The 21,841-nt window shown below is 42.9% G+C and overlaps 2 protein-coding genes and 1 long non-coding RNA gene across 3 annotated transcripts; 1 reads left to right on the forward strand and 2 right to left on the reverse strand.

Moving 5' to 3' along the window:
- The first annotated feature begins 91 nt into the window (after nt 1-91).
- Nucleotides 92-15,715, forward strand: fam234b (family with sequence similarity 234 member B). The gene is made up of 12 exons (XM_061748133.1): nt 92-290; nt 6,748-7,254; nt 9,291-9,404; nt 9,489-9,656; nt 9,790-9,905; nt 10,821-10,971; nt 11,106-11,247; nt 12,076-12,270; nt 12,357-12,435; nt 12,565-12,732; nt 13,114-13,234; nt 14,761-15,715. Exons 1-12 carry the CDS (start codon nt 122-124, stop codon nt 15,012-15,014), a joined length of 2,184 nt encoding a protein of 727 aa, XP_061604117.1. The 5' UTR covers nt 92-121; the 3' UTR covers nt 15,015-15,715.
- Nucleotides 15,716-15,853: 138 nt separating this feature from the next.
- On the reverse strand, nt 15,854-17,765 carry LOC133465385 (uncharacterized). Its single transcript, XR_009784622.1, has 3 exons — nt 17,609-17,765; nt 16,197-16,245; nt 15,854-16,020 (listed from the first exon to the last, which is right to left on the reverse strand). It is a non-coding gene; the product is annotated as an uncharacterized LOC133465385 (long non-coding RNA).
- Nucleotides 17,766-20,294: 2,529 nt separating this feature from the next.
- Nucleotides 20,295-21,531, reverse strand: ndufa6 (NADH:ubiquinone oxidoreductase subunit A6). The gene is made up of 3 exons (XM_061748136.1): nt 21,318-21,531; nt 20,590-20,705; nt 20,295-20,501 (listed from the first exon to the last, which is right to left on the reverse strand). Exons 1-3 carry the CDS (start codon nt 21,445-21,447, stop codon nt 20,370-20,372), a joined length of 378 nt encoding a protein of 125 aa, XP_061604120.1. The 5' UTR covers nt 21,448-21,531; the 3' UTR covers nt 20,295-20,369.
- Between the last annotated feature and the right edge of the window lie 310 nt (nt 21,532-21,841).

The following is a 21,841-nucleotide window of genomic DNA, read 5'->3' on the forward strand; positions in this document are numbered from 1 at the left end:
GCCTAGTCCCCTAACAATCGCGTCATAAACAGTAAACCATCGTGGTTATAAAAAACGGTGTTTTATGAGATATCACCAACAGAAGGTAGAATACGTCCATTAGAAATGGGCCTGACCGTTAATGGACGCGACACACTCCAACTCCCGTGATGCAACTGGGCATGCACTGATCCAAGCCCATTGGGGTCGGACGGTCCCCCCTCCAGGCTCCAGCAGCTCATCACCGTTGTGCTGCAGATCCGCTCGAACAGAAATGGCAGCAGCCTTGTCCCGTGCCCTCAAACTACCCGGTAAGATGCAAACACCGAAATTTGAACTCTAAACGTGACGTAGTGACGTTTAGTGTTATATATTGTAAAGATCATTGCCGAGAACAATAGGGAGTCTGTCGCATTCGACATGCAATTCGGTCATTTTGACGTGTCACTTACTGAATTAGCATCCCTCAGGCGCGCCGTAAATGTTTTAGCACGTTTTTCCCAAAACGGTGTCATACACATCATGTATATGTTTGAAAGTGCTCGCTAATTTTCCCTTATAAGCGTGTCTTCTGCCTGCTAGCAGGCTGCTAGCTAAAGTTAACCTCCAGACCACATCCTCACACCGACCCGAGGGCGCATCGTACGGTTCTGAGGTTACTCAGTTCAGATCTGGGACTTGGTCTTTCCGTGCAACTTTACTCCTGGTATTCCAAATGCATTGTCTTTAGGTAAGAATGGTTGTTTTGTATGTCTGCGATTGCCTGAAGTACCCACTCTCTCCCCCAAAGTAAACTGGGATAGACTCCAGCTCACCTGCAACCTCAATGGATGAATATATTTGAGCGAGTCCTTTCCTGTGCACATTGTTGCTGCACACATCTGTGTTTTTTTCAAGTCAACTTGACCACAAGCAATTTAAACCTCATGAAAACGGATTTTTTTTTTCTTCCCGAAGTTCATGTGTTTATTGAGTTCCTAATTAGTCAATGTATTTCTTCAATTTTTTTCCCCCTCATACAGCTAAAACAACAACAACAATGTGCAAAGGACAGGACAGAAATACAGTGCCGTGAAACAAACAAACACAATTCCAGAACAGTCGAGAAATAAAGTAATTGACATCTATCAGTCTGGAAAGGGTTACAAAAGTCATTTTTAAAGCTTTAGGATTCGAGCGAACTATAGGGAGAGCCATTATCCTCACATGGAGAAAACATGGTACACTTTTTGGAAGGTGTACCATCTGGCGTAAATGTAGCACAGTATTTCAGGAAGAAAAAAAAAGCATCATACCAACAGTCAAACATGGTGTCTGTGTGATGGTCTTGGGTTGCTTTGCTCCTTCAGGACCTGGACAACTTGCTGTGATTGATGGAACCATGAATCCTGATCTTTAACAGACAATTCTGAAGGAGAATGTTCAGCCATTAGTTTGTGACCTCAAGCTGAAGCGGACTTAGATTCTGCAGCAGGATAATCATCCAAAACACACCAACTTAAAACAACAGAATGAAGATTTGGAGTGGCCTAGTCAAAGTCCAGACTTGAATCTGATTGAAATGCAGTGATATGACCTTAAAAAGGCCATTCATGCTTGAAAACCCTAAATATTTGCTGAATTTAAGCAAATTATTTGCACAGAGATGTGAAAGACTCATTATAGAAAACGTTTGATTTCAGTTGTTGTTGCCGAGGCTGGCCCAACCAGTTATTAGGTTTAGGGGGCCATTACTTTTTCACACAGGGCCAGGTAACTTTGAATATTTTTTTCTTGAAATCACCATTTAAAAACACCATTTTAAGTTCACTTGGGGTATATTTTTCTGATACTTAACATTTGTTTGATGATCTTAAACATTAAAAAAAAAAAAACAACAACAACTTTTTCACAGCACTGTATATCATCATGTTAATTTACTTATGTTTTTGTAGGAATCAAAATACAAATTCAGTTAATTACAATTGGGATAGTAATTTAAGTTCATATGTTAAAAGGGGGCGGCACGGTGGACGACTGGTCAGAGCGTTTGCCTCACAGTTCTGAGGACCGGGGTTCAAATCCCGGCCCCGACTGTGTGGAGTTTGCATGTTCTCCCCGTGCCTGCGTGGGTTTTCTCCAGGCACTCCGGTTTTCTCTCACATCCCAAAAACATGCATGGTAGGTTTATTGAAGAACCTAAATTGCCCATAGGTGTGAATGGTTGTTTGTTTATATGTGCCCTGCGATTGGCTGGCAACCAGTTCAGGGTGTACCCCGCCTCCTGCCCGATGATAGCTGGGATAGTCTCCAGCGCTCCCGCGACCCTAGTGAGGAGAAGCGGCTCAGAAAATGGATGGATGGATGGATGTTAAAACGGTATTGATGTTTATTCTGGTAAGTAAGACAGATTTGTAGATTGAATTGTTGATAATTGATATTTACAATAAGTCAACGGTGTAGTTTAATTCACTGCACTTAAAATTTATTGGTGAATAAATTAAAAGGTTTAACATTTCATATACAGTAGCTATTTATAATATTTAAGAGTATATTGTGGTCTTTTGAAATCTCATTTTGTGTGGCTGTGGTAACCTGGAGAGTAATTTGGTCAGGCAAGTATGAAACCACGTATTTTTATTTTTTTAACCTCTCTCTGTATTTAACCACCTCATTCTTTATTTCTCTGAAGTCAAGTTGTTTTCTCTGACAAAGTTGAGGATAATGAGAACATGATTAGTGCATCAAGGCTTCATTACATTATTCACTACAATTTTAGTTTACTGAGTTGTCTCCATTAAATGAGGTGAAGCCAATAAGCATAAGCGAGCAAAAAGTTTTATCAATCATTCATTTAGAGAGGTTGAAAATTGAATGGGGTCATGTTGACCCCAAAGATTATAGTGGGGGTTAATAATCATTCCATCACTGACAAACAGCCATTATTCAGGCAGTCTATATGGCACACATGTAAATATGCATTTGTTATACTACAGTGATTACGATTATAAGGGCTCATGATTGACAGGGACAATAAAACACACTGTTTTTAATTTGTGGCATTAAGGTGGAGGGGCCAAAAGTGAGGTATTTTTTGTTTTTAATCACAGGGATTTGGGGCCCTGTCTGGCACCACACGCTAGAAAGCTTAAGAGAAATTTCACCTTTCAACATAAAACAGGCAAAAGAAGAATGCAAATGGAAAAATATAGACTCCACCAGAAGAAAATGAAAATTTTGAAATGGCAGAGCCGGAGAGCAGGACTGAATCCCAAATGAAAATCTGTGTGGTAACTTGAAGTAGGGCTTGCATAAGAGTCGCTTATCTGGCAAATTTGGAACGGTTCAGTGAGAAAGTGTGGGCAAGATATGCCATATTGATAGACTCCTAACCAAAAAGACATCCATCCACCCATTTTCCGTACCGCTTCTCCTCACTAGGGTCGCAGGCGTGCTTGGAGCCTATCGCAGCTATCGTCGGGCGAGAGGCGGGGTACACCCTGAACTGGTCGCCAGCCAATCGCAAGGCACATATAAACAAACAACCATTCACACTCACATTCACACCTACGAGCAATTTAGACCTACCACGCGTGTTTTTGGGGTGTGGGAGGAAAATGGAAAAAACCCACACAGGCACGGGGAGAACATGCAAACATGCAAACTCCACACAGGCGGGGCCTGGATTTGAACCCCGGTCCTCAGAACTGTGAGGCAGATGTGCTAACCAGTCGTCCACCGTGCCGCCCCCAAAAGACATTAGTCAACAAAATATTTATTAATTTAGTTTGTCCACACTGATTCATATATCCACTGAATAGATTCATTTGTTTTTCAAATGAATTGTATATATCATATTTATCCATCAATTTCTATACCCAGATTTTTTCTATATCGAGATTGCGACCAAAACGGTGGCATATGTGACCATCCCACTCAGATTCATTATGACACCGATCCATGCCCTCCACTTTTTTAATCACCCCCTCTTCCTGAAGTCAGATCTCCATCTCTTCAAGGGAGACGAATCTTACAACCCAGACATGGAACTCATGGTATCTGCTTCTCATGTAAAATATTACCTCTATAGTTACGTTTTGTTGTACGTTTGTAAGGCTGAGTGGCGCTGGGAGCACACAACTCTGGCCTTACGTGTTGTGAGCTTTTTGAATTCCGACTCTCAGTGGAAATTGCTACCAGTGCAAAAGTTAGTGTCGAGCCCTAATACATAATTAGGGTTGAGGGGGTGAGCTGACTTTGGGCAAGGCGAGCGCCTGGTGGCCGGGCCTGCACCCATGGGGCCCGGCCGGGCACAGCCCGAAAGGGTAACGTGGGTCCCCCTTCCCATGAGCTCACCACCTGTGGGAGGGGCCATAGGTGTCGGGTGCAGTCTGAGCTGGGCGGTGGCCGAAGGCGGGGACCTTGGCGATCCGATCCGCGGCTACAGACACTGGCTCTAGGGACGTGGAATGCCACCTCTCTGGCAGCTGGTGTGTGAGGTTGAGAAGTTCAGACTAGATATAGTCGGGCTCGCCTCCGCACACGGCTTTGGCTCTGGTACCAGTTCTCTTGAGAGGGTTTGGACTCTTTTCAACTCTGGAGTTCCCCACGGTAAGAGGTGCCGAGCAGGTTTGGGTATACTTATTGCCGCCCGGCTCGGCGCCTGTACATTGGGGTTCACCCCGGTGGACGAGAGGGTAGCCTCACTCCACCTTTGGGTGGGGGGACGGGTCCTGACTGTTATTCGTGCCTATGCACCAAACAGCAGTTCAGAGTACCCACCCTTTTTGGAGTCCTTAAAGGGGCTGCTGGAGAGCGCTCTCGCTGGGAACTCCATCGTTCTGCTGGGGGACTTCAATGGTCACGTGGGCAATGACAGTGAGACCTGGAAGGGCGTGATTGGGAGGAACAGAACCCCATCCGATCAGAAACCGAATGGTGTTCTGTTATTAGACTTCTGTGCTCACAATGGTTTGTCCATAACGAACACCATGTTCAAGCATAAGGGTGCCCCCACGTGCACTTGGCACCAGGACACCCTAGGTCGGCGTTCGATTATCGACTTTGTGGTCGTGTCCTCGGACTTGCGGGCGCATGTCTTGGACATTCGGGTGAAAAGAGGGGCAGAGCTGTCAACTGATCACCACCTGGTGGTGAGTTGGCTCCGATGGTGGGGGAAGATGCCGGTCCGACGTGGCAGGCCCAAACGTATTGTGAGGGTCTGCTGGGAACGTCTGGCAGAATCCCCTATCAGAAGGAGTTTCAACTCCCACCTCCGGCAGAACTTCACCCACGTCTCAGGGGAGGCGGGGAACATTGAGTCAGAGTGGACCCATGCCTCTATTGCCGAGGCGGCCGACCGGAGCTGTGGCCGTAAGGTAGTCGGTGCCTGTCGTGGCAGCAATCCCCGAACCCATTGGTGGACACCAGCGGTGAGGGATGCCGTCAAGCTGAAGAAGGAGTCAGGCCTTTTTGGACTGTGGGACTCCTGAGGCAGCTGATGGGTACCGGCTGGCCAAACGGAATGCGGCTTTGATGGTCACTGAGGCAAAAACTGAAGCGTGGGTGGAGTTCGGTGAGGCCATGGAAAACAATTTCTGGAAACTTAGAGGAAATTCTGGTCCACCATCCGGCGTCTCAGGAGGGGGACGCAGTGCACCACCAACACTGTGTATAGTGGGGATGGGGCGCTGCTGACCTCGACTCGGGACGTTGTGAATCGTTGGGAGAATACTTTGAAGACTTCCTCAATTCCACCGACACGCCTTCCCATGAGGAAGCAGCGTCGGGGTATCTGAGGCGGGCTCTCCTATCTCTGTGTTTGACGTCACTGAGGTGGTTAAAAAGCTCCTCGGTGGAAGGGTGGATGAGATTCGTCCGGAGTTCCTTAAGGCTCTGGATGTTGTAGGACTGTCCTGGTTGACACGCCTCTGCAACATCGCGTGGACATCGGGGACAGTGCCTCTGGATTGGCAGACTGGGGTGGTGGTCCCGCTTTTTAAGAAGGGGGACCGGAGGGTGTGTTCCAACTACAGGGAGATCACACTCCTCAGCCTCCCTGTTGAGGTCTATTCAGGGGTGCTGGAGAGGAGGGTCCGTCAGGAAGTTGAATCTTAGATTCAGGAGGAGCAGTGTGGTTTTCGTTCTGGCCGTGGACAGTGGACCAGTTCTTCACCCTCGGCAGGGTCCTTGAGGGTGCATGGGAGTTCGCCAAACCAGTCTACATGTGTTTTGTGGACTTGGAGAAGGCATTCGACCGTTTCCCTCGTGGAGTCCTGTTGGGGGTGCTTCGGGAGTATGGGGTACCGAACCACCTGGGGTACGGGCTGTTCGGTCCCTGTACGACCGGAGTCAGAGTTTGGTCCGCATTGCCGGCAGTCAGTCGGACTCGTTTCCAGTGAGGGTTGGACTCCGCCAAGGCTGCCCTTTGTCACCGATTCTGTTCATAACTCTTATGGTCAGAATTTCTAGGCGCAGCCGAGGCGTAGAGGGGGTCCGGGAGACCCCGAGGACGACCCAGGATACGCTGGAGAGACTACGTCTCTCGGCTTGCCTAGGAACGCCTCGGGATCCCCTCGGAAGAGCTAGAGGAAGTGGCTGGGGAGAGGAAACTCTGGGTTTCCCTGCTGAGGCTGCTGACCCCGCGACCCGACCTCAAATAAGCGGAAGACAATGGATGGATGGATGGACATAATGGGGCTGGGGTGATCAGAAACCCAGATTCAAACTACTATTGCAAGACATGAGCAGCGTGTGTGTGTATGTGTGTGTGTGTGTGTGTGTGTGTAGGGAAAAAGGGCTCGGAGCTGGGGGAGTACGACCCACTCACACAAGCGGACAGCGAGGACGAGAGCGAAGAGGATGATCTCGTCCTTAACTATCCCCGAAACGGTTTGGGCCGGGACACCTTCCACGGCGGCGGCAACACAAAGCTGCGGGGAGGTAGAGCCGGACGACTCGTGGCTGCCGGAGACGAGGCACAGGATGATGAGGACGAATGGAGAGAGCGGCTCCCCAGCAAATCCCAGCAGGACAGAGATGACATGAAAGGCGGGCAGTACTGGAGCCCATTGAGGGAGGACAGGGACCAGCTGGGGGGATCTAGACTGAGGGTTCACGGGACTGATGAAGAAGAGAAGAGGATGAGGAGGAAGAATGCTGTGCGGACATCCCTTTTCCTGGTGCCTCTAGTCTGTGCCATGCTTCTTGTGCTGCTTTGTGCGTTCCTGATTCCCTGTCAGAAGGGAGCACTGGCAAAGAGGCCACAATGGGAAATAGCACTTGGGGATGCAGGAGGTAATAGTTAACTCTATTTGTGTCATAAAAGTCACCATACATTTCCTTTTTTCAATTTCGTTTCAGATATCATTCAGAGAGACGTGAGGCCATCAGTACTCTTTGCCCATGGCGCACCAATTTTCATTGGAGCAGCATTGCAAAATTGCCACCTGGCAAGACATTTTTCTGTCCCCGACTGCAGTTCCGTGCCAGTTTGAGAAGCTTTACGGCCATCACACTGCTCCAACGTGTAGTACACTTCATGCTATCTACCACCATTGATGAACACACTGAATTCTTATTTTAGGCATTCATGCAAAACTTGGCACAGTCTATCCGGCGGGCTGTACAGGAACCAAGCCTCAACAAATGCTTGATTCAGTGCATGGTTCGGAGAGTGATGGAGCTCGGGTTGTCACAATCTTCTGCTTGAAGCCTTTGAACAACCTGAGGTCGTTACGGCTCAAGCTTTATCACTCTCCAAAGCATTGACTGAAATGAGCTTTTGTTGATGCTGAGTTCCAGTGCAGCCCTCCAGATAGACTTTCTCTGGGTTTTTTGCTCAAACACATGCTGTAGGAGTTCTGTTTTCACCATTGGTCATAGCAGCAAGCCTTCTGCTGAGTGGTTTGTCAAAAACAGATCCTGTTTCGAGAAACTTGCCATGGATAGTGTAAGTTCTACTACGTATTGGAGCAGTGTGACACTTCTAAAGTTTCTCAAACTGAATCTGGGGACAGGAAAACGTCTTTCCAGGTTGCTATTTTGCATTGCTGCTAAAATGTTCATTGGTGAGCCACGGGCAAGGGGATGATTACAAAAACTGCAAAGCTTAAGCTGTCAAATGCTGATGGTCTGGCATCTGTCCAAATGTTACCTGAAACAAAATACAAGAAAGGAAGTTTGTTGTTATGTAGGCATATTGAAAGTGAAGTGTGAGGTTCCTATTGACTTTAATTACACTGTATGAAAGTGACTGGGAACCGTGTCCTCTATTCCAAATGTTCCATTTTACAAAACAAATAGAGCAACTCTGCCAAGTGTACTCGCACGAAAGTGGGGTACACACATACCAAATTTTTAACATCTTTACCAATTTTTAAAATGTGAGGGACTGAACTCGTGAGGAGGAGAACATCACTTAGAGCTTTTATAGTGTGTGATGTATGATACCAAGATTGACCTTTGGCATCCAGACCGCGGGAATAAACCAAGAGGAAGAAATATTAGTAACAATAGTAGTTGAAGAAATACAAGAAGGTACGTTAACCTCAGCTTATCAGATAAATGCCTTGCATTTGCAAACCCCTTTTCCTTGTGATTTGTATTGTAGAGAATGACCTGGAAGAACAATGAATTTAAACTCTCAACACAACCAGTTGCTCCTCGAGTTGCGTCTGATAACAGCGCAAGCTTTAGCTCGCTTTGTAATTGGCTTTCACGTTACAATCACTGACCTCTGTGTTGACTACACACATGATATGCAATCATAAATATTGAACAGGTTTAATATTTATGATTGCTATTCCTTATTGTTTTCGGAGACCGGGGAGGAAAAAACACACCCCACACCACAGGATAATCGGTTTGGATAATCTTTCAGAGACACCCGACAATTGGGCCTTTGCTGACCATGATCGGAATGGAGAGAAAATACTCAAATTTTGTCTGATTGTCGCGGATATATAATGTTTTTATCAACCTTGATGGATTTGGACAACGAGCTGAGAGGTATTTTTACTTACTGTCTAATATTAGTTACATGAGCGAGCCAAAAATATTCAGAACAAGTCTCATTATAATTGCAGTACAGTTCAAACTACAAGCACAATCAGAAACTGTTAAATTACAACCTCTCTGACAGTGTCAATTATATTGGAGCATTATTGCTTTTTATTATGTTTATGTCCGCTCACAAAAAACATTGACCTTTGAATAAGAGAATATTAATTTCAGTTAAGATATGTTTTAGAACAAATTAATACTTGACCATCTAATCAGGACTACATAGTCGATTTTTTAAAATTGCCATATTGATGTTTTCCTCTATCTAGGTGTAATTCCACCTGCACTTGCATTATGGGATGTCGATGGTGATTCAGTGGATGATGTGCTACTCAGTGTGACTGAGTGGACCAATGACACACATCCCACACAAGGAAACGAAAGTAGGGTGAATCCTGATACGTTTTGACTGCTTTACTTGGACATGTCCCGTTGGCGCTAATGACCTGTTACTGTCGTCTGACCAGTTTACAGCGCTGTGGTTCTCTCTGGTGCTACTGGGCAGCTACTATGGAGGAAAGTGATGTGGGAGTCTGTCATGTACATCCAGTGTGGCCTGCAGCTCAGCACTAAGCCATTACCTGTGTGTCTCCTCATTGGGAAGTCTATCATCATGGCTGTCAATGGCACCACTGGTGAGAGGAAAACAGTCTTGTTGGGATTGGGAACTGCAAATGTTTTTCTCTTTTCACTTCCTGTAGTCGAATCATCCAAAACCAATTTGTATAAAAAAAAGCACTTTGTCCAAAGTTTTCTTTCACTTCACAGGGAAGAACTTGTGGTCCGTGCTGCTGAGGAACATTGAATCGCAGGCAGTGTTACTCCCAGATCTTCAGGGAGACTCAGTCCCAGATCTGCTCATAGCCACCCTGCCTGCCAATGAGGTGCAACCATTTTCAATTTGACTTTCCTGACACAAACACACACAAACAGCATACACGGTGCACGAGACACCTTTAACCAGCCCCACACCGAGTGACGCAACCAAATGCATCAAAAATATTGTCTATATATATATATAATTTTATTTAAATAGTTAAACTGCAAACATATACATGTGATTAAAAAGCGCAGCGTGATGGAGAATTTTTATGAATGGGGATATCATTGCCAGCAGCCTCTCAAATATCCAGTCTCTACTTTCTTGTTGCCCTTTCCTTTCTTTGTATTCTCTGCCGACAGAAATACAGTATAGCTACAGCAGCCAGAGCAATGGGATTTTTCTTTGACAATCGCGCTATGTTACTTGTGGTTCAAGAATATGCTATAGGTGGTGCTTCAAAACGCTGTTTTCCTGATAAAGGCGCCGGGGTTGCATGTTTTTGTTGGAGCGAGATGGTTGGTGTGCGAGGGAAAGTCACTGACTGTAATTTTTTTGTGATTGTCCACATCTGTCTCGCTCTGTGGTGTTGCTTGGTGGGCAGCTGGCTTTACATGTATCATTGTAATCCGACTGCATTGCTAGTATCCACCCAGAAACGAATGATTGGAGCATTGTAGTCATCAAAGATGTACCTATTTTGATTGCTCCTCAAACATCTTTGCACAAAGCAGCCAGATATGCAAAAAGAGAAGAGTTTGAATAAAGTAATTTTAAATATTACAATGATTGAAAACTTGAGTGTTCTTCCATGTGCATTGAATTCCTCCAGCTATATGACAACACATGAATAATTTAGTTCCACTGCCTGCAGTAGGATGGTAACAGGGCATTATTGGCAGATTAGACATAAGTGAACAGATCAAGTCTCCAGGCTGTTTGGCACTCACTGACTACATAGTTTTGTGTTCACTTTCAGGCTCTGGATCTCTCCCTGACTTTAATTTCTGGCCTGACTGGAGCGACACTCGGACAGTCTGTGTCGTTCAACCTCACTGGACAAGGGAATCTGATTGGTCCTCTTCTGCATGTGACGCAACAGGGGGCACCCTACATCCTGTTTGGCCTAGGTAAACGAAGAATACCAACTATATGTTCAAGATCCCAGACCCAATAAGTATAATTATGCAGCAATTATATGGCTTGACAGGAGTTGGAAATGCATTAGACATATTTGACGTGAACAATGTGTCTGTTTCCCCAGGGAATGTCGTAGCCATCTCACTGCGGGATCTTTACATCTGTGCTACGAGCAAGTTACCAATGACTCCGACACTAAGAAGGAAGGATCCTTTGTGGGAGGGACTGAAGAAAACAAATTCCTCCTCCTTTATACACATTTTCAGGTTGGCCTTAGTAACAACATGCAGCCCAACAGAGCAAAAGCCTCTTGTATGTTAAAGACACATTTCAGTTAATAAGTTACAGTTTCGGAGTCAATGCATGTGGTTGTTGTTGCTGTTATGTATGTGCACATTTCATAGTACACAAATCAAAGATTTAAACAGATTTGATCTACATTTTAGGGAAGAATCTCTAAAGCCAAACATTTAAAATAACCGCATCGACTCACCACAACATTAGGTACACCTTAACAAGGACAAGCTGTATTGAAAATGTTGTCTTTACAAAAATTACAATACTCAGCTGTGGTGGACAATCTTGAAGAATTAATATTTTTAACAATGTATCATATTGAACTGCACTCATTGTCTCATTTTTATTAGTATGTCATTAATTTAATGTACCACCTAATATTTAATAAGTAATTGTATGCATGGCAAATGCAAGGAATTATCACTTTCACACTCTTAGTTATCAGTGAGCAGTACAATGAAAGAGTGGTTAGCACACCTTCCTCACATTGAAAAGGACCTGTCTTCAAATCTTAGGCCCTCTTATGTGGAGTTTTCAGGTTCTCCCCGTGCTTTGCGTGGGTTTTCTTCGGGTATGCCAGCGTCCTCCCACATTCCAAAAACGTGCAGTATGTTTGGTACATTGAAGACTATAACTTGACAGGCGACCATCCAAGATTTACTTGGATAGACTACAGGTCACCTGCAACTAGAATGAGTTTAAGCGCTATAGAAAATGGATGGATAGCAATCAGTATCAGTTCCAGGGTGAGCATGATGAACAGACAATACAATCTCACTGTTGTTGTTTTTTCTTAGAGGGTCTGAGCGTGTGACGTTCTTGCTGCCCCTAGTGGCCGGTTTTGGCACCTGCCACAACAACCTGGACACAGTCTCTAACATGAATTCCAGCAAGAGTGACTGGTTGTTAGTGTACGGCTTCAGCAAAATATCTTTGCTCAGACACAGGGATGTACGCAAACAGTGGACATTTAACTCTGCCCCTATACACAGGTACCGACCCGCAGTTGTAGGAGAATTCATTTGCAGTCCGGCACTAGTGATACAGTCTCTGTTAAATGTGTCCTTATCTGTCACAGCCAACCAACTCCAGGACACTTTAATGATGACGGAATCCTCGATCTTTTCTTTCAGCACTCTGCAAACGGCATTATGAAGGTAATGCAAGGCCTTACTGCACAGATGTGGTTAACCTTCTCTTTTTTTAGCAGTTATGTTAAAATGGAATAATATGTCTTTATGGTTTAAGCCTGCATGTTTGTTTACCCAATTTGTTCATTGACTCAGGCGCAGGTGATTGATGGGGCAAATGGCCGTCCTCTCTGGACGGCACAGTTTGTGTGCCCCCGTCTTGTTTTGGAAACAGCAGCGGTCTCCACTTCGACTGGCTTGTCAGCTTTTGTCTTCTGGGCCAGCGAGCCAATCACTGGACAGAAGAATATCACCAAGGCAACTGTGAGTCTGCCAAGAGAACAAGCTTTTTGAGCCAAACAAACCCCCAAAGCATACAAATTGGATTGGTTCCAATACAGTAGATACTCAACTCCTATACACAAAGCATCCACAGCATCGAGTACACTTGCACAATCGAATGAGAATAATAACTGCATCGTGAGGTGTTTCTAATTTTACTTTATTTGGCTGCATGAGAATATAAATGGCTCCCAATATTATGCAGCACAGCTCTACACCACTTCAAACTACAACAACGATAATAAACATTGTTAAATCAATACTTCCCTGACAGTGTAGGTAAAACTGAGCATCATTATCTTAAAGAGGATTATTATCATTAAGGACATATTTAGTGAATAGAATGCATTTTTTCTTTCACAGGTGGCTCTGGGTGTTGCGGCAGCAGAGCCATTCATCAGAAAGCTCTTCCTGTTGCACCCTGCTTATCCAACAATCCTGCTGGAGCTGGCCAGTACCACAGATACTGCAGTCGCCGCTGCAGGTACGAGGCAGAGTTTGCTGTCATCTAAACCAGCCTTTGATTGGGGGTCCACAAATTTATTTGCAATAAAATATCTTTTTTTTTTTTTTTAAAGTGCATATTTATTGTATGCATATTTGAGGAAACATAATACAGCGAACCCCTAACATAGTTGCAAATTTACAGATTTTTTCAACCTCTCAAGGAACCTATCCTGTTATTTGCTGAAAAACTCACATAATACACTAATTACAGTGAACCCCCAACATATTCGCAAATTTACAGATTTTTTTTCACCTCCCAAGGAGCCTATCAATTACTCACAGATTTGTGCTATTCACAGCAGGGCTCGGTCCCTATCGCCGGCTATTTGCTAGGGTTCACTCTACTCCTCCCTACCTTAGATTTGGGTCAGTTAAAAGCTCTTATACTTTTGTCACATAACATAACATAAATCTGACAATCCTTGCATGAATAAATGTTTTTTTCTAAGAACAAGAAATCCGTTTTTTGAGAACAAAAGGCATATTCTTCCTAGAATATAGTCCTAATTTTTTCAAGAATTTTAGAAAATTCCTTTTTTTTTCCATTTTTAAAGGTGTAATATTGGAACAATAAAGTTGTATTTTTTTTAATTCACTTGTTAAAATATGACTTTCTCCCCTGAATAAAATTTGACATATCAGAATATTATGACCTTCTTTTTGGGAAAAAAAATTCATAAGATTACGATTTTTCACCATGACAAAATAGTGTTGTTGTTTTAAAGAAGAGTTTGAATAAAGTCTTTCTTACATATACATCATTCTCATAACATAAAATTTTTTTTCTCTATAAACAATATGAATTCATCATAACATTGACTTTTTTTCCTCTCGAATAGGCAACATTTAATTGAGGGCTATGGTACACATGGTGGTTATGTTTAACTGGTGTTAGGATTATGAGCGAGCCCACTGAAAATCTCTTGCCTGTAACGGGTCTCTGAACCAAAACTTTTGAGAACCCCTGACATTCTACTAGGTGTGTCAAAAATAGTTCCAAGACTGCTTTCACAAATATATTTGAAATCCAAGCTACAAATTTTCCCCTCTCAAGTAATTCCCGTGGAGTCTGACATACTTTATTATTATTATGTATTTTATTGAGGACTGACAATAAATGCTACTATACGAATAAATGCTACCACGCCTTCATGCACTCCTGGAAAGATTATTTTCAGATCCTCTGCAGCTCCATCATCACGGCCATCTTGAGGTTGTCCAGACCCAGGTCAGTAAGTAGAGAGGTTGTTCCAACACGGCGATGAACTATGAGAGGCTTAATACATTGTGAGCAGGCACGTTGTCATGGTGAAGTGCAGGATCTTTTTGTAGACATGCTGTTTGATCGTCTGGCCCACACTGAAGGGGGAAACTGCTTAGTTTGTAGTTTGGGTCAGAGATATATTGTTTTGTGACACCAATTCTGGAACTTGTCGGACACGTCGTATGCAGTCTGTGTAAGGAATTAATCGATTGTACGTTCTCTTGCATCCTTTCTGTTAGTGAGTTACGAGGAGCGCCAGAAAGATGCGTCCTACATCACCGTGTCCTCGCGGCCGACACCCGACTCGAAGCCCGCCGCTCACATAGTGAAGAACATGAGGCTCCGCGCAGCCATCGCAAAAGGACAAATTGTCATATTAGGCGAGCGCAACAAAACTGGGACAGCTCTTAAACCTGACATGTTTGAACTCGACATGTTCTACAGACACTTGTTCTTCAAACATCAGGTGAGGGAGTCAAAATCCTTTCAATAAAGATTTTATTTGACCTTGATTATGGTGAGCATGCATTGTTACCACAATCAATGTAATACTGGGTTTGGATCCAATTTTGTTAAACTTCATGAATTTGTTAATTCTGTTTTTTTTTTTTTTTTTTAAGTAACGTGCTGCTTTTTTTTTTTTTAATCATGCTGTGACACAAAGATAGGTACAACTGGATAGCACTGCACGAACGAGGGCTTCATTTGAAGCCGTTTACATCTCATTAGTTTAATTAGTATTTCATTTCTGTTACTTAAATGTGAAATGTTTTGCTTTTTAGTCGTGGTGTTATTTATGAGGTTTACTCAAATACTTTTATTTATTTAAATGTCATTTTAAGGATCTTTCTAACATTTTATTGAATGTTTAATGATTGTTTGGACTTGATCACAGCACTTTGTTTTAATGAAAGGAAGTGTATGTTTTACTTCATGCTTATAACTCTTCCATGGCCAGTGTTGTATATTCTCAGATAAAGAATCACTAGAGTCCCTTGAAACGATCACATGATAATTTACAGTTGCTATGGATGTAAATAGTGATTGCTGTACAGTATTTATTGAGTTGTCGTCTGTTATATTTTGTATTATTAAACGCTGTGGTTTTTCTTACTTGGCTGCTCACCAGTACGATATTTTATTGTAAGCTGCAACTTCCTGTACTACAAATATGAAAATAAATTCTTTCTGCAACATGGATGTTTTTTTTTTTCTTAACTCAACGTAAGTTTCCAAAGAGCAGCATGGTGGAGGAGTACTTAGCATGTCCGCCTCCCAGTTCTGAGGCTTGGAGTTTGAATCTTGGCTCTCGCCTTCCTGTGTGGGTTCTCTCTGTGCACTATGGCTTCTTCCCACATTCCAAAACATGCATGTTAGGGTAGGAATGTGAGTGTGAATAGCTGTCTATATGAGCCCTGGGATTGGCTGGCGAACAGTTTAGGATGTACTCCACTTCTTGCCTAAAGTCAGCCGGGATTGGCTCCAGCTCATTCGCAACCCTAATGAAGATTAAATAGATGAAGAGAAAATAGATGGAGTTTCCAATTAATTAGTGTATGTTGCAATTGTGCAGACCAACATGTAGTAAGAGTCAGAATAAAAGTGTAATAAACAAACCAGAAGATATTCAAGATTTTCAAACAACTTTTTACTTAAACTATATTTAAAACCTCACCTCTGTACTTTCTTCTTCTTCTCTTTACTTTTTCAATACAGTCTTGTTTCTTTTTTCAACGTGTGAAGATGGCGAAATTATGCAAGAAAGACAAATTGAGAAGGGTGAAGTCAACCGCAGGTGAGATCTTGATTGATTGATATCTTGGGGTCTTATAAAAACAGGTACAGCAGCGACGCGGAGGAAAGTGAACCAGGGAGCATTTATGATATTCCCCATCCATTACCTCATTTAAGAGAACTGTTTGATGTTGGCAGCTCCAAGAATGATTGAATGTGTTGTCTTGTACCAGCCAAACACCAGTTTCTGGCATTCAAAAATTCTCAGTCTACAGTGTTAGGGAAAATCTGCGAGAAGTTGATGCCACAACCCTACAAAAGGTTTATTACTTATAGGTGCCACAAGTTGGTGGCAAAGCACTACTATGTCTATCAGACAAGCCTGTAGTGTGACTAAATGAAGCTCCTCCACCCACTTCAACATAGTTCGAACGGGTGAATTTTTCCAGCAAACAACAGACGATAGGTTCCCCAAAAATATGCAAATAGGTGAATTAGCTCAACTACAATTAGTTTGGGAAACAATATAATCGGAAAAAAAAGAAAGTATTTTTTGCAGTTATCATTAGTAGGGCTGCAACTAACAATTATTTTATTAATTGATTAATCTATCAATTATTTTTTCAATTAATCGATGAACTGGATAAAGTAATATTTTTTTAAATTTCCAACCCTTTAGTTAAAAAAAGACATTATTTCAAATTGACAGTGCAGAAAATGAAAAACTAATTATGATTCAGTTACTGGTTTGGTCCATCACGTAATGTCAAAAAATTGGCAAAAATGGTAATCATTCTTTTCCAAAGTGAAAGCAGATGTTTGCAAGATAATCAGTCTGCTTTCATAGAAGACTACAGACATCAATGAATATTTACTGTTGAGAGGCCTGAAATTCTGAGGATTTTGACAATTTTAAGTTAAACAATGTCGATTATCAAAATAGTTGATTCATTTGATCATCGATTAGTTGTTGATTAATTGTTCAACCTCTAATTATTAGCTAATTTCAACATTGACCCAATGCTAGCTAGGACTTAACATGCGACATGTCATTTAATTATCTTTTTCTCAGTACGACCACTATGTAAGTGAATAAGAGAAACATTTTGTGTGCAGTAATTTTCCATTTTTATCAAAACAAGAATTGTGTTATTGCACATAATACACAATTTTTTACATTCGTAGATTTCAGTTTGTACTTGTTTACTTTTTCTGAAGAACAGGAGTTGACTCAGTGATTTTCCTTTTTTTTTAAACACGTACATCTGTAATTCTACTTAACTTTGACCCATTGGATACTAATACAAAACATTAGACCGTGTTAATGTTGCCAGTGAGCGTTTGCACACCAACCTTTGCAGTGGCGTTATAGTCGCGCTGGGTGGCGCTGTTGCGCTATTACGTCCTCAACGTGGCTGTTCCGCATTGCTGCGGTGCCACAATTGGATCCAAACGCTGCTCCTTATCATGGCGTTGGCACTTTGTCGTCTTGGCTGGGTTTCGGCTGTCAGAAACGGCAAAGAATGTGACAGCGTGTCGGACAGCTGTGTGCTTCTCTTCCGGGGCCATTCTACCCAAACCCAAGAAGGTGAGTGTTCATACGAGGCTGGTAGCTTCGCTACTGCAACTGGATGTTTCACCAATGAACAATGACACAACCACGGAGGAAGCTCCCCCCCCTCCCCCAATTTACATCTTTAATGAGGTTAACTAACCGAGTTGTTTCTATGGTGGGTTATGGGACACCGGGGAGCAGACCCCCTTCGGTCTCTGGCGGATTGCGGCGGTAGTGGTGCCCTCCTTGTACATGGGGACTCGTATCAGCAAGAACTTTGCTGAGGTACTGGAGGAACACGACATCTTTGTCCCCGAAGACGATGACGACGACTGAGCGAACCAATCAATACTATCATTGTCGCCAGGTAGATGCTGCGTCCAATGACACCCCGTAAATACAAACACTCTTTCTAACGCAATGCTTCCCAACCTTTATTGAGCTCAGGCACGCACAGTGCCACTAGTCACCCAAAAACTTCTTTTGACCTGCTTTAAACTTTTGAGTGCACATGACCGACTGTTCAATGTTTGAGTAATTTTTGAACGGCAAAATTCATACCGGGTGTTCGATCCTGGACTAATAAATGTCCTGGTTCAACAATAGTTGGTAATTAAACAGTCCGATTCATCGTACTGTTCCCATTTTGACATCATGAGACCAAGACAACAAACAATTGATCATTAGCGCAGTACCTTTCCATTGTGAGGCTTCAAACAGGATGTATGAAGCCTCACAGCGAAGTGGCCACAGAGAATCATCAGAAACTTGCAACACAGACTTAGAAGAGTCACTAAAAGGTAAAGAAGTGGACATCCTTGGGGGGGAGAGAACTGCTGTGAATTTTACCATTCAGCTCCTTGTTAGAAAAGAGCAAGTTTTACAAAAGGTACTGAAACATTGACCAGTTGGACCTGTGCAGTTGAAAATGTATTTTTTTTTTTTTAAAGTCTGATTAAGTTCACCTGTAAAGGTTATTGAGTATTTAATGTATACAGTTATGGTGTATCCTGACGAACAATTAAGTGCACTTGGATAATTTCCTGCGGCACATCTGATGAGCTCTTATTGCACACTAATGTGCTGCAACACACTGGTTGGGAAAAACACAAAACCTTGTTTGTTTTCACAGACCAATTCATTGTTGTTTTAAGTTCCTTCCCCCCCCCCCCCCCCCTTTCTCACACAGATTTTGTTTTGACATATCTACTGGAAGGAGTCACCGCTTTACCGAAGTTCCTTCAACCTCGTCAGGATTTTTTTCGACTGTCATTGATCCCGAAAAAGTCCTCTTGTATTGTTCTCTTTGCATGCAGTAGTAAAGGTTTTGATAACGTGCTTTTTTAAATTTTTTATTTTTTTTAAAGCGGTCATCACTAGAAGTGGGAGTCTTCAACATTTGCATTTTCATAACACCATGAAAGTATCTAATTTAACTTTGTATGGCTTAAAGAATAATACAAATGTCTGTCCATGATGTTAAAGACTAATGTCATGAGATTCTACAATCAACAGTAGTTCTACACTCTCTCTTAATGCGCTTAAAATATTAATGCCATTTTCCACATTTAATTTCCATTTGAGTAATTTATTCCAGGCAGCACAGAGGTTACCACATCTGCCTCACAATTCTGAGTTCAAATCTCAGTTACTGCCTTAGTGTTCTCCCTGTCCTTGCATGAATTTTCTCCAGGTACTCTGGCTCCTTCCCACATTCCAAAAACATGCATGTTTCTCGTTAGCTGAACCGAAAACTCAAAATCGTCCTTACGTGTGTATCTGAGTGTGAACGGTTTGCATGTGCCCCGCTATTAGCTGGCAACCAGTCCAGTGTGTAACCCGCCTGTCGTCCAAGTCACTGGGGTAGGATTCAGCTCATCCACAACCATAATGAGAACAAGGGTTGTAGAAAATGAACGGATGGATTATATATTTTACATTTAGGGTAAGAATCTCTTAAATTAGAAAATTTCTGTTTAAGGGTCCTTTTAACAACAATCCTACGGAGCCCCTAAAGGGACATGGGGGAAAAAACAAAAAAACCTTGTTTCTCATTCGAACGAGAAATGTCTACCTGTGAGTGGTAGCTTATTTACATGCTAGCTGTAGCTTCCTGCGTTCGGGCAGCCGTAAAGTAGCTTATTTACAACTTGCTTCCAGCGCATGTCAGCTGAAAGAATGGCAACAGAAGAGGACTTGATCTCTTTCCTCAAAACAAGGAATATACCTGATAGTGTCAACGACCAACTAAAAGAAGATAAGGTGAGTATAGATGTAAACTTTCATCACACAAATATAGCCGTATAGGCTATAGAACAGCTGAGCCATATTTGCTAGTGTGTAAATAAGCTACCACTCACAGGTAGACGTTTCTCGTTCGAACGAGAAACAAGTGTGTCTTTTTTTTCTCTTTCCCCCCATGTCCCCTTAGGGGCTCCGTACAATCCCGATAAACCTCGTTAATAACAGACAAACACAAACATGTGAATGTTACGTGTGTATTTACAGTAAAAGGGAAGATCTGTCACAGTAGACACAGGCAAAAAAGGAAACAGGAGTTCAGGGTTCATGACCCCGGTAGAATTTGGACAGGAAATCGGTAGCACGCGGTTCCTCAGACTCATGGAAATAACGCATAATGTGTGTCTTCTGTTTCCATATGTGGATGGTTTCCTGGAGTTCCATTTTCCCCTGCAGGTGACATTAAATGTAGACAGGTAACATCTCCCAAATGTGTCTCCTATCCGATATGGTCAAGAAATAAACTCCTAAGCTTTACCTTAATGACCAACATGTCGACCAGACGGGGGTCTGTGACATGTTTGTTTTTGTTGAACATCTCCCTCACTTTTTCTCGGCCCTGTTGTGTTGTGATATCCAGCTGAAAGATGGCCACTGTGGAAACACACACACAGGAACATATGCTGACAAAACAGCATCTTAATTGAAGATTTCCACAAGTTAAACACTAATTGGTGAGTGCGTTTACGTATTAAATAACAGGAGAGAAATGGCTAAAGCGTGAAGGCTAAATTCATACCATGCCAATATGAGGCTACACCTGACAAAGTATAGGGTGTCTTCGGTTTATGGCGAAGTTCGGTTTACATGGCTTACGAATATGTACGTAAATCGGAACGCGTCGTAGTTACTAACCTACACTTACGGAGTATTAGTTATATTATTTGTATGTGCATAGTGTATTAACTGCAGTAATTAATTTCTCTCATTGATGTAGGTTAGTGATAAGGCTGCGTTCTGATGTACATACAAATTCGTAAGTCGTACGAAAGGAACTCTGCCACGGTAGTGCATTGTTGTTGCCACCACGACACTCACTTTAAATAACCATATGAATAAGATATTTTTGAAATATATAAAAAAAGAATGAGCCAAATGTATGCCTTCAGAGGCACACAGCGTCAGTGGCGAACTGATAGCAAATATGCTAAACAGACACGACCTTGACAAGAGCGCCTTAAAATCCGCCAGGATTGTCCGACATACCTGTGTTAGGGACTTCTCTGTACCAGGCTCGGTAAAGCTCGCGGACTCTGCGTTTTGCTTCGTCCAAATCCCTGCTAAAAATGGGCTTCACAACTTTGGATGCAGTTCGGGTCGCAGCAGAGGACGCCATGACTGCTGGCGTTGGTTTCCGGTGTTACTTAGTCCACAACGTTGTACTGAAAAACGTAGTAGCGCCATCTACAGGACCTACGACGCACAGGGTCCTCCAACAGATTTTTATACTTCATACGGCAAGCCGTGGGGGGCGCGGTGTTTTGTCTATTTGTGCCCTGCGATCAGTTCAGGGTGTACCCAGCCGAGATAGGCACCAGCACACCCGCGACCCAAGTGAGGATAAGCGGTACGGAAAATGGATGGACAGCAGTTTGAGCATTTTTATACTGTTTGTCATCACTAGTAGGATGGGCATACTCGTAGGATAACTATGTTACTAGTGAGGCAAACCTGTGCACTAGTTGACAACCGTGCTAAAGTGACAAAATTATACTTGTGGCATTACTTGT

The sequence above is a fragment of the Phyllopteryx taeniolatus genome, chromosome 16, assembly GCF_024500385.1.
Source record: "Phyllopteryx taeniolatus isolate TA_2022b chromosome 16, UOR_Ptae_1.2, whole genome shotgun sequence".
Lineage (NCBI taxonomy): Eukaryota > Metazoa > Chordata > Actinopteri > Syngnathiformes > Syngnathidae > Phyllopteryx > Phyllopteryx taeniolatus.

What these genes read in the sequence shown, in the direction of transcription:
- fam234b (XM_061748133.1), top strand. Translation starts at nt 122, where the DNA reads ATGGACGCGACACACTCCAACTCCCGTGATGCAACTGGGCATGCACTG. An exon ending in AGCACTTGGGGATGCAGGAG is followed by an intron (nt 7,255 to 9,290) that starts GTAATAGTTAAC and finishes TCCTCTATCTAG; the next exon opens with GTGTAATTCCACCTGCACTT. An exon ending in AACTCTGCCCCTATACACAG is followed by an intron (nt 12,271 to 12,356) that starts GTACCGACCCGC and finishes TATCTGTCACAG; the next exon opens with CCAACCAACTCCAGGACACT.
- ndufa6 (XM_061748136.1), bottom strand. Translation starts at nt 21,447, where the DNA reads ATGGCGTCCTCTGCTGCGACCCGAACTGCATCCAAAGTTGTGAAGCCC. An exon ending in CAGAGAAGTCCCTAACACAG is followed by an intron (nt 20,706 to 21,317) that starts GTATGTCGGACA and finishes GTGTTTCCACAG; the next exon opens with TGGCCATCTTTCAGCTGGAT. An exon ending in TCGACATGTTGGTCATTAAG is followed by an intron (nt 20,502 to 20,589) that starts GTAAAGCTTAGG and finishes TGTCACCTGCAG; the next exon opens with GGGAAAATGGAACTCCAGGA.